At 47.5% G+C, this 12821-nt stretch overlaps 1 protein-coding gene across 1 annotated transcript in view; it reads right to left on the reverse strand.

The window, feature by feature from the left end:
- Window positions 1–5842: 5842 nt before the first annotated feature.
- DPYSL5 (dihydropyrimidinase like 5) overlaps window positions 5843–12821 on the reverse strand; it is a 62137-nt gene continuing 55158 nt past the window's right edge. The window contains exons 12-13 of the mRNA XM_066594393.1: window positions 11867–12035; window positions 5843–10302 (exon numbers count right to left, since the gene is read on the reverse strand). Of these exons, the coding sequence (XP_066450490.1) occupies window positions 10217–10302; window positions 11867–12035 (255 nt within the window). The 3' untranslated portion in view covers window positions 5843–10216. The remainder of the gene's footprint in view (window positions 10303–11866; window positions 12036–12821) is intronic.

Raw genomic sequence — 12821 nt, forward strand, 5'->3', positions numbered from 1 at the left:
TTATTGGTCAGCCTTCTGGCATTAGACCCCTTATTGGTCAGCCTTCTGGCATTAGACCCCTTATTGGTCAGCCTTCTGGCATTAGACCCCTTATTGGTCAGCCTTCTGGCATTAGACCCCTTATTGGTCAGCCTTCTGGCATTAGACCCCTTATTGGTCAGCCTTCTGGCATTAGACCCCTTATTGGTCAGCCTTCTGGCATTAGACCCCTTATTGGTCAGCCTTCTGGCATTAGACCCCTTATTGGTCAGCCTTCTGGCATTAGACCCCTTATTGGTCAGCCTTCTGGCATTAGACCCCTTATTGGCCAGCCTTCTGGCATTAGTCCCCTCATTGGCCAGCCTTCTGGCATTAGTCCCCTCATTGGCCAGCCTTCTGGCATTAGTCCTCTCATTTGCCAGCCTTCTGGCATTAGTCCCCTTATTAGTCAGCCTTCTGGCATAAGTCATCATACAGGATCCGGCCGGCTGGAGGGGAGGTGACCAGGGGGACTGAAGGGGGGCCAGGAGTAGATTGTAAAGAGAAGATGTGGTAAGAAGACTGATGAGAGAGGAATAGATAAGTATAGATTTTTTTCTAATGACAGAAGCCCTTTAAACACTCCTCCAACCTTCTAGCCATCTTCTCCTCCAGCACAGCTGCGCCCTTACCATTGAGATGCAGCACATCCGTATAGTAGAGCCTGTTGCCAAAAGCAAAGTTGGCCAAGTTCTCCAGGAATCCCAAGCCCTCCTTTCTGCACCAATTCTGAAGCCACTTGTTTACCTAATCTCCCCCTGGCTTTCTGGTGTGGCACGTGGTACAGGTAGTATTTCAGAAAATACTACTTCGGAGGTCCTCGTCCTGAGCTTACATCCTAGGCCCCAGGACCTTCCACCTACCTCTAACTTCATCATCGGTGCAATGATATTCCAGTCCCCTTGTGGGACAAAAGTAAAAATAGAAATAAAAAAAATCATGAAAACCCCATCTGTCCCCCCTTCATATGTAAAAAGGGGGACGAATGGGGGTATCTCAACATAAATTATGACCCATATAATAAGTTGGTACATTATTTAAACCCCACGATGCACTGTGAAAAAAAGGCAAAATAGCTAATTTTGTATTTCTCTCCTCACAAAAAAATGAAATAGAAAAGCAATCAAAAAGTGATATGCATTGCCAAATAGTACCATTAAAAAGTATCATTCATTCCACAAAAAAACCCTCACACAAGACGGTCCGCGGAAAAAAAAAAAACGGAGGGTCTTTGGACGCGGTGATTAGAAAATAAATCCATAAAACAAAATTTTAAAGAAAAGGTTGTAAATAGTTACAAAAAAAATGAGATGTAAAAATGCGGTATCAGCTTAATCGTACTAATCCGTGGAATGTATCATATTATTTATACCGCACGGTGAACGCCATCAAAAAAAGAAAAAGACGCGCCAGGATTGTAGATTCTGTTAATCTTGCCAATAGAAGTAATGGAATAAAAGTAATCAAAATGTTAAAGGTTCTCAAAAATAGGATGAATGAAGACTAGAGCTCCTCCCAGAATACCGATCCCTCATAGAGCTCCACCAATGGAGAGATACAAAAAGCTGCGGCTCCTGGAATGCGGAAACACAGAAACAAATGTACAAAGTGTTTACTGTATAAAACAGCAAATCATTTAAGGAAATGTATGAACTTTGCCCCGAGAGAGTAACGTTATCACATGGTTTATTCTGCATGTTGGGTGGGAGCTGTAAAGGAAAACAAAAAATAAGAGCGGAATTTTTTCCCCCAATCCCCCTCCAAAAAACAAACCCCAATCCCCCTTGTCCCGCAAAAATCATACCCCCATATGGCTGTGTTGACTGAAAAGTTGAAAAGGGCTCTTGAAATGGGATGATGAAAAATGGCCATTAAGGTGCAAACAGGCTTCGGTACCAAGGGGTTAGATTATGAAGTGGTTAAAAGTACAATCTGATCAGCCTCCTGTCGTTGGTCCGTGATCCTTGGTCACCATTGTAAATCTGGCCAGGGCTCCCGACCTACAGGCCATTTGGGTGACTGTATGCAGATCTGCCCTCCCCTGCTCCGCCTGGCACTGCCATGGTGCCGCCATTGTACTTCTTTAGATGGTTTTTATAGCTATATATTTATTGTTGTGTACTCCTGCATCATCCAATCATCCCTTGGCTGAAGTATGGGCTCACATGTCATCCATACCACGATTCTGCTGGCCGATTTTGCCGCATGACGATGATGTGTTTTATAGGGGCCCCAAGCCTTTGTGCTGCCTGAGGCGAAATGTGAAACGGTTCCCATTAAAGGATGTGCAGCTACACTATGGACGGCGCACGCTCAGAAGCCTAGTCAGCGCCATCTGTGGTGGGAGACGGCTATGACAGACAGTCTCCGGCTGCAACAGCGGGGATCAGGGAGAAAACCGATTCCTGCTGCAATCAGTCCTGGCCCTCCCCCATGTATTCATAGAATGGTAGAGTTGGAATGGACCTCCAGGGTCATTGGGTCCAACCCCCTGCTCAATGTCTGTCCAGCCTTTGTTTGAACACTCCCATTTAAGGAGAACTCACTACCTCCTGTAGTAACCTGTTCCACTCATTGATCACCCTCACTGTCTAATATCTAATTTGTGTTTCCTCCCTTTCAGTTTCACCCCATTGCTTCTAGTCTTTCCTTGTGCAGATGAGAATAGGGCTGATCCCTTTGCACTGTGACAGCCCTTCAGATATTTGTAGACAGCTATTAGGCATCATGTCCACGGGCAAAATATGATTTAAGATCCGCAGCGGATCTCCCGCATGCGGATCCGCACCCCATAGGGATGCATTGACCACCCGCGGGTAGATAAATACCCGCGGATGGTCAATAAAAGGGATTTTAAAAAAAATGGAGCATGAAAAAATCTGGACCATGCTCCATTTTCGTGCGGGTCTCCCGTGGGGACGGCTCCCGCGGGCTTCTATTGAAGCCTATGGAAGCCGTCCGGATCCGCGGGAGACCTAAAATAGGAATTTAAAAGTATTTACCCATCCGGAGCGGACCGCGAAGGTCTTCTATTCCTCACGGCCGGATCTTTCTTGCTTCGGCTCGGCGGATGTGCCCGGCGCATGCGCGCGGCACGTCGACGACGTGCCGCCGGCGTGACGAATTCATCCGCCGGCCGAAAAAGAAGATCCGGCCGTGAGGAACAGCAGACCTTCCCCGCCCGCTACGGATAGGTAAATTCTTTTAAATTCTTCTTTTCAGCGCTCATGTCCGCGGGGCAGGAGGGACCCGCTGCAGATTCTACATGTAGAATCTGCAGCGGATCTGATTTTCCCCGTGGACATGAGGCGTTAAAGGGGTTGTCTCACGAAAGCAAGTGGGGGTATACACTTCTGTATGGCCATATTAATGCACTTTGTAATATACATCGTGCATTAAATATGAGCCATACAGAAGTTATTCACTTACCTGCTCCGTTGCTAGTGTCCCCGTCACCATGGATCCGTCTAATTTCGCTTTCTTCTGCCGTTTTTAGACGCGCTTGCGCTGTGCGGTCTTCTTCCTGGTGAATGGGGCCGCTCGTGCCGGAGAGCTGGTCATCGTAGCTCCGCCCCGTCACGTGTGCCGATTCCAGCCAATCAGGAGGCTGGAATCGGCAATAGACCGCACAGAGCCCACGGTGCACCATGGGAAAGGACCCGCAGTGCATCGTCGGTGAAGATCCCGGCGGCCATCTTGGTGAAGGAAGAAGTAGGAAGAAGGAAGACGTCGCAGAGTGGGGATTCAGGTAAGTAATATGTATTTTTTTTTTTCTTAACACATCCATTGGGGTTGTCCTGCGCCGAACGGGGGGGCCTATGGAAAAAAAAAAACGTTTCCGCGCGAGACAACCCCTTTAAGTCTCCTCTCAGCCTTCTCTTCTGCAAGCTAAACATTCCCAGATCCTTTAACCGTTCCTCATAGGACATGATTTGCAGACCGCTCACCATCTTGGTAACTCTTCTCTGAACTTGCTCCAATTTGTCGATGTCTTTTTTTAAAGTGGGGTGCCCAGAACTGGACCCAGTATTCCAGATGAGGTCTGACTAAGGAGGAGTAGAGGGGGATAATGATCTCATGTGATCTAGACTCTATGCTTCTCTTAATACATACCAGAATTGCGTTTGCCTTTTTGGCTGCTGCATCACATTGTTGACTCACGTTCAGTCTATAATCTATAAGTCTTTTTCACATGTGCTGCTGCTTATTCCAATTACTTCCATTCTGTATGTGTTTTCTTCATTTTTCTTGCCCAGATGTAGGACTTTGCATTTCTCCTTGTTAAATACCATTCTGTTAGTCGCCGCCCACTGTGCAAGCCTTTCTAGATCTTTTTGAATCCTCTTTCTTCCCTAGTGTTAGTTATCCCTCCTAGCTTTGTCTCATCGGCAAATTTGATCAGTTTCCCATCAATTCCCTTCTCCAGATCATTTATAACAATGTTGCCCAACACTGGGCCTAGGACAGAGCCTTGTGGTCCCCACGTGATACATTCTTCCACTTGGATGTGCAGCCATTTATGACCACTCTTTGAGTACGATCACTCAGCCAGTTGTGAATCCACCTAACAGTTGCCTTGTCAATCCCATATTTGGTCATTTTTTCAATTAGTATGGTATGAGATACTTTGTCAAATGCTTTACTAAGGTCAAGATATACTATATCCACCGCATTTCCCTGATCAACCCAATCAATGATACTATCATAGATGGAAATTAGATTAGTCTGGCATGACTTGTTTGTTACAAACCCATGCTGGCTCTGGTTAATTACTCCATTCTCATCCAAGTACTTGCCTACATGCTGTTTAATAATTTGTTCAAAGATCTTTCCCGGTATAGAAGTCAGGCTGACAGGCCTGTAGTTTGCTGGATGCACTTTCTTCCCTTTTTTGAAGATAGGGACAACATTTTCCTATTTCCAATCTTCTGAGTCACTTTTTGCTGTACCTCTTTCTCCTCTGCTCTGTGTGGGTAGAGTCATTTCTTGCTGTCATGGTGGTGGGTGGGTGGGGGGAGGGGGTTTGTCCGGGTCTGCCATGGCCTGTATAAGTATAAAAAGAAAAAAAAAAAAAAGTACAATAGTATAGGAAAAAAAAAATAGAAGTGAAACATTTTGGTGCACTTTGCCCTTTGTTTAAAAAAATAAAAACACCGCCGCATCTGTAGCGACCCGTACAATGAGCTGAACACACTTTTTTTATCTTGCATGGCAAATGCTACTAAAAAGAGCCAAAATGCTTTTTATGCTCAATAAAAGTGATCAAAAAAGGCATTTGTAACTCAAAATGCTGGCAATAAAAACTACAGCTCGTCACACAAAAAGAAGTCCTCACAGAGCCCCGCCCATAGAAAAAGAAAAAAAGAAAAATGTATCATGTCCTTTGAAAAAGAAAAAAAAAAGGGCAAAATTGATGTTTTTTTTCTCTCTGCCTTTCAAAGCAATGCAATAAAAAGGTTCTACAATACATTGTATGTACCCAAACAGCTCCAACTCATCACGCAACAAACAAGCCTCGTACGGCCGCGTCTACGGAAAAGTAAAAAAAGTTATGGCTTTCGCAAAGTGGAGATGAAAAAAAAATGCTAATAGTCATTGCGTACTGGGTCTAAAATAGGCTGCGCCACTAAGGGGTTAAAGGAATAAGACTTGGGTGATTCAGGTGTCACCATCACTTGGCGTGACCACAGACCCACCACCCAAACACCCTTATGATAATCCGCCATTGTGCACTCTGGCAGGACCCGGCTCTCCGGACACTGGGGTCATTGACTATCCGCAGTACAGATCCAAAAACAACCCCAAAAATCACACAAGACTCGTCTGAAGTTGTAACATTTTAATGAAAACTTAGACCAGAATCCACTATTGTTTGCCCTGCCGTAGGGCGGCACATTAATGCATTGGCACTGTGGCTCAGGAACTGGCAAGGGATGGGAAAGTACAGGCCGTAGTAAGACAGATGCAAAAGGTGGGGCCGGGGGGCTGTGGAGGAAAATCAGTGCAACTTTTTTGTTCTTTTTTTGCATTTTTAGCACCATAACATTGAGAGGGAGAAGCGTGAATGTGCGGATCCAGAAGACGTGTGATGTGTCCGGTGCCCCTCGGTTATCACGACATCGGTCAATAAATAAAAACTGTACAGAATAAAGAAAAACAACATGTACAAAACAGCACAGCTCCAACGCACGCACGCACTACAGTCCGGGGCAAGTCAGAGTGAACGCTCATAGCACGCATCCACAGTGCAACAGCAAAGCCAGCCTACAAGTCCCAGAGGGCTCTGCCAAGGGCCTGTACCCCCCACCCACATATAGACCATCTATGACCTCAGACTAAACGTATCCCCTTATATGTCATGTGACCCTATCATGCATCTAGATACATTGCTGTAAAGAATCCTTCCTAGCACTCATCTAGCTCTACAGTTTCTGAAGAAAATCCTTTCTAGTGAAGTTACACTAAAAATATATCAAACTCCCATAGTGACCAATCCCATCATGCTCCACTTCAGAGAAGCCTTACTTTACATATTTGATAATAGATGTGCATGCGTATTATTAATGCTCACGCAGAATTCCTAAATCCTTCTTCTAGGCACCAGCGCCCCATTAGCTCCACCGCTGCCGCAATCCCACTGAGTTGTCCGGCAAGTGACATCACAGACAAGTCATGTACTATAAAGCCTATGGACAGTCGAGGAAAGTGACGTCACTGCTGCCCATCTGATATCCGCAACAGTCCTCATGTTATTCCAGATCGACTTTTTTTGAGAATTCTTTCCCCATTCATCAAACAGAGACTCTTGCTCCGTACAGAATCCTTCCAGCACTATACATCGAATGGCCCCTTTATTAGAACCCCCCTGCCCTTTCACGGTTGACTCTTCCCACTTATGGAAACTTTCCCCGTGACCCCGAAGTGCAGCTTAAAATCACGTGACAAGTTCTCCGTGGATCAGTTTCAGCGTGAATCCACATTAAATGGGAAAATCCAGCGATCGGAGTGACTTCCAACGAGGCCGGTCATCGGTACTAGACTAGCCGGGGGCTCCCCGCCAACCGCGAGGATGGGGGGTTCTCAAGTAACGTTGTGGGTAGTGTACAGAGAATAGCATAATACAGGAAAAACCTCCAACAACAGGGGATCTTGTTGACGGAAACAACTCATCGGCCAAAGGGGTCGGAGGAGGAGGTCAGGAATCATAACTGCAAAGTCAGGAGCAACCAAATACAATGCTGGAGCTCCAACCAACGTGTCGGAATGCACAAATTAACGTTTCTTAGAACGATGCGCTAGGTTTTCTTGGCACACCCTGGGTCCTCTGATACCCATGTATGGACCAGAGCGTGTATCATGACATCACGACTGACATGTGCGTGCTGCAAGTATGTAACAGGAAATCAGCCATATTGTTTCAGAAACGTAGGACCGCCACGGAGGGTAAAGCTACAACCACCATCGCAGACCCCATCAACCTGGAGGCGTCACAGTAACGAGGGCATTGGAAGAGAAATGCACCATGAAACATACCAAAGTGTGTCACACGTGATCATGGATATGTGTTTAACCCCTGAGGTACCAGACAGGGAACTGAGGAGTTGTGGGACTTCTCTCCTGTAAAAATGATCACGGGGGAAAGGTTATTGCTGCTGGAATATCCGCGAGGCTCAGATGGATGTTTATGGCGCAGCCCTACATTACTGATGGATGAGCGATGGCATCTGATCAAGCAGGATGCCCCCCTGTTCCTGAACCAGTCCGGTGGCTATAGGGCATGGAGTTGGTGCAGATGCCCCTATTACATGTGCCCAAGAGACCCTTTGCCACATGGAAAACACAAGAAACGGTTTGGTGGGCACATGTCCAGATAATAGCAAAACGGTTTACCGTGATGCCCTTGAGCTGCACCCAATGCCCGGCCCACCACACAGAGTGCAGGCCTGTGATAGGTGGTGGACAAATACATTAACTGGTCTACATCTTCCTAGATCATACTACATGGCATCGGGCCTCAACAGCTCCTAGTTGGAGGTCTCTGACATACACACTATGTTGACAGAAGTATTAGACACACATAGAAGGGGATGAAATTTGAATTTTATTCCCATCCGGTGTTGGGCCACCTTCGGCCTCAGTGGCTGCTGTCCCCTCCGCCCTGCTCTCCACCAGATCTCCAAACATGAGTGGAAGGGCTGCAGATGGTGATGTGGGATGATGGTGTGTTGGGCGCACGGATACGGCGTTCTGGTTCATCCTGCTCCAAAGGATTGACGTCCGGACTTTGGGTCGGCTAGTAATGTCTGCAGACGTTCAGCTCCTCCACACTGCGTGCCGAATGACATGGTGCTCGGCCATGTTGGTGGAGACACGGAGCTGTACCCGGGTATTACCACAGAGGAGGTGATGCCACACTGTCCGGGATGTCTCTGTGCCCGTTGGTGGTGAGGGTGGACTTCACTATAACCAACGGCCCTCGTCCTCCCCAGCAGAATCCCCCCCCCCCCCAGACTTCACTGTTAAGACAATGCCGTCACGTAGAAACCATCACACCCAAGTGCGATGGGAATTCACTGCTGGGATGTTGTGTGCAGCCACTTGTCCATGGTAACCCTTTACATGCCGTTCCCTACGGAGGGTTCTGGTACTAATGGATGTTCCAATCTTCTGCGAGACCCCATGAGCGAGGGCAGACGATGCGTGTGATGTCTTCACAGCTCCTACAAGGCTTCGTTGACCACAATCTGTCAGTTTAGGTCTCCCTGAACATGGGGGCACCACACACACCGGATGGCTTCCATCTACCAATAACATGGCCAACAGTGGACTCTAGAAGGTCCAGAAGCAGTGATGTCCTGCACCGATTGGTTGGTGACACCCCACCACCAGACCCCGTTGTCAGCTCTACACCTGGTGACATACCCCCGCCGGACTCTGTTGTCAGCTCTACACCTGGTGACATCCTCCCAGCAGACCGCGTTGTCAGCTCTACACTTGGTGGCATCCCCCCACCAGACCCCGTTGTCAGCTCTACACCTGCTGACATCCCACCGCCAGACTCTGTGGCCAGCTCTACACCTGGTGACATCCTCCCAGCAGACCGCGTTGTCAGCTCTACACTTGGTGGCATCCCCCCACCAGACCCCGTTGTCAGCTCTACACTTGGTGACATCCCACCGCCAGACTTTGTGGTCAGCTCTACACCTGGGGGGATCTGATGGTTTCTGTACAGGGGTCTCTTGTCTGATCCTCTCCTTTATACCTGATGCTCACACATCACCTGACTGCACCGGACTGCTGGGGGGCCAATACTTTTGTCAACATAGTGTGTGCACCCATTGCACAGTGAAGGAAGGAACGGATATCATGCAAGATTATCCCACCAGTTAGAAATGTTCTATTCGCTATTTTTGGAACTGGTCAATATCACTCAACAGTCCGCCCCCCCCCAGTTATAGGACAGGGTCACACATAGCCAAGCTTACCTTACAGGTAGAGACTTAATAAAGCAAACTAGTTATTAGGATGCAGATGGACGGTCAGTAATCTGCAAGAACAAAGTAAACTCTCTGCTCTCTAAAAGTCCCTGTCAATCAAAACCACAACTTCCCTTCTAAACAGATTCCTCGGCTTGGCTGAATGGCACTTGAGATCATGCTGGGACTTCTTGCTGGGAGAGAGTGAGAGAGAGCTGCTTCATTCACAGTCTGGACACAGAGGCCACACACGGCGATTATCTTTCTATATGGGATGGTTTGTGTTTACGATCCCTTTAATGAACAGTGAGGAGAGGGATCGGAAGGTTGCGTTTGTGTATAATGATGCTTCCTGGGTGAAGACAAGCAATAAGCAGCCGGAGGACGGCCACAGCTCTATCCATGCACATACTCGTAGGACTCACCCACACACACAGAGCACATACCATCAGCTATCACTACGTTAAATAAAGGGGAAAAAAGATGGCGGCGGCAGCAGGTGCCCGGACAGAAAACCAATGTGAGGACTGGGCGGTAACATTCCCCCCGCTGCAGACAGTCTGGTGTCGTTGGCAGGTAGAGGATGAAAGTCACAGCTGATCCTCCTTTAACAGATTACAGGTGAGTTTTTTTACGTGATGGGAGCGACGGACACGGGGCAGAAGGGCTGATCTTCTGCAGGACGGGGGTATCATGGACGTGTGGGTGAAATTCAGTGCCGTCTACCAGATCCCACTGGATCTTCCTCCAGGAGGGGCGAGGATTCTAGCTGAGGCTCGCTTTGGGACGTGGTCATCGATCTGAGCGCCTGCAGGAGACAGTGATACTATTATACAGAGGTGCAGTACATTCGGAGAATAGTGAGTGCAGCTCGGGAGTATAATACAGGATGTAACTCAGGATCAGTACAGGGTAAGTAATGTATGTACACAGTGACTCCACCAGCAGAATAGTGAGTGCAGCTCTGGGGTTTAATACAGGATGTAACTCAGGATCAGACAGGATAAGTAATGTATGTACACTGTGACTCCACCAGCAGAATAGTGAGTGCAGCTCTGGAGTATAATACGGGATGTAACTCAGGGTCCGTACAGGATAAGTAATGTATGTACACAGTGACTCCACCAGCAGAATAGTGAGTGCAGCTCTGGAGTATAATACAGGATGTAACTCAGGATCAGTGCAAGATAAGTAATGTATGTACACAGTGACTCCAGCAGCAGAATAGTGAGTGCAGCTCAGGAGTATAATACAGGATGTAACTCAGGATCAGTACAGGATAAGTAATGTATGTACACAGTGACTCCACCAGCGGAATAGTGAGTGCAGCTCTAGAGTATAATACAGGATGTAACTCAGCATCAGTACAAGATAAGTAATGTATGTACACAGTGACTCCACCAGCAGAATAGTGAGTGCAGCTCTGGAGTATAATACAGGATGTAACTCAGGATCAGTACAGGATAAGTAATGTATGTACACAGTGACTCCACTAGCAGAATAGTGAGTGCAGCTCTGGGGTATAATACAGGATGTAACTCGGGATCAGTACAGGATAAGTAATGTATGTACACAGTGACTCCACCAGCAGAATAGTGAGTGCAGCTCTGGGGTATAATACAGGATGTAACTCGGGATCAGTACAGGATAAGTAATGTATGTACACAGTGACTCCACCAGCAGAATAGTGAGTGCAGCTCTAGAGTATAATACAGGATGTAACTCAGGAGCAGTACAGGATAAGTAATGTATGTACACAGTGACTTCACCAGCAGAATAGTGAGTGCAGCTCTGGAGTATAACACAGGATGTAACTCAGGATCAGTACAGGATAAGTAATGTATTTACACAGTGACTCCAGCAGCAGAATAGTGAGTGCAGCTCTGGGGTATAATACAAGATGTAACTCAGGATCAGTACAGGATAAGTAATGAATGTACCCAGTGACTCCACCAGCAGAATAGTGAGTGCAGCTCTGGAGTATCATACAGATATCTTTATATCTATTGGAAATCCAAATCCTCAACTTCCTTTCACACAGTCATAGCATTACATGCTTTAAATCTGACTTCCTGCTGCCACCACTAGGGGAAGCTCACTGCATACAGATCTATTAAGGAGTTCAATGGAAGCTGTACTAATCCCTGCCCCGTGAGCTCCCCCTAGTTGACGGCGCAGGCAGAATTCAGTCTCTGTGTAAATAAAGGCGGAGCTCCAATCCATATAGTGTATTATAGCCCTGATCCGCACAGACGTCTGGACCTTTCTGCTCCGATTGGGTAAGTAATCTCACAGCGCACAATCTGTTTAGGGCCGAGCGCTGCTGCGTGACGGAGAGACGATGTGAAGGGGGCAGCTGGGGCGGCGCTCACCAGATAAGCTGAAGCTGGACTCGTGGAGATCCCGCATGCCTCCGTGGCGAGTGGTTGGCCGGGTGGGAGTATCTGCCAAGGGACTTCCCGTTTCCTTCTTCCCAGAATTCACCACCACCGCCACATCTCCCTGGTACGGAGTTCGGTCAACACACTTTAGACTCATTACCTGAAACACACAAACATACATTCTCACAGCAAAGGCCAATTAATGCAGCAATAAGTAATTAGATGCCGGACGAGCAGGAACCCCACAACATGCAATACACAATCCGATAATCCAGCACCTTCCCAACAGGTAATAAGAACCTCATCTGGGACCTCCTTCAGCATGCACATTAATCAATACTGCCACCTAGTGGTGACCTGAGGAAATACCACGACTACTCCACGGATTTCTATCCTAGTTCCCTAATTTACATATTGCATTCAAATTCTGCAGCAATATAGATCTATATATCATACACACTGACCGGCCCCTTTACTAGACCCCCGGCCCCCTCATGATTGGCGCTCCCCTGTATGGTAATTCTCCCCGTGACCCCGAAATGCGGCATGATGTTCACATGATGTTTTCCGTGGATCAGTTTCAATGTGAATCCACATTAGATGGGAAAATCACACGATCGGAGCGACTTCCAACGGGGCCGGTCATCGGTGCTAGATTAGCCGGGGGCTCACTGCCAACCACAGGGGGTTTTCTCATAGAGCGGTGTGGAGAGTATACCGAGAATGGCGCGAGCGCAGAAAACATCCAGCGGAAGGGGATCCTGCGGACAGAAACAACTCATCACTGAAAGGGGTCGGAGGAGGATGTCAGGAATCGCTCTGACCAACAGGCTGCACAGTCAGCTGAATACAATGCTGTAACGTGTGCAAACGCACAACTCGCCGTTCCTCCACACGGATGGTATAACAGCAGATGACCAATTCTAGCGCCATTGTGTGTAAGAGA

Source organism: Eleutherodactylus coqui, chromosome 1 (assembly GCF_035609145.1).
Source record: "Eleutherodactylus coqui strain aEleCoq1 chromosome 1, aEleCoq1.hap1, whole genome shotgun sequence".
NCBI classification, from domain to species: domain Eukaryota; kingdom Metazoa; phylum Chordata; class Amphibia; order Anura; family Eleutherodactylidae; genus Eleutherodactylus; species Eleutherodactylus coqui.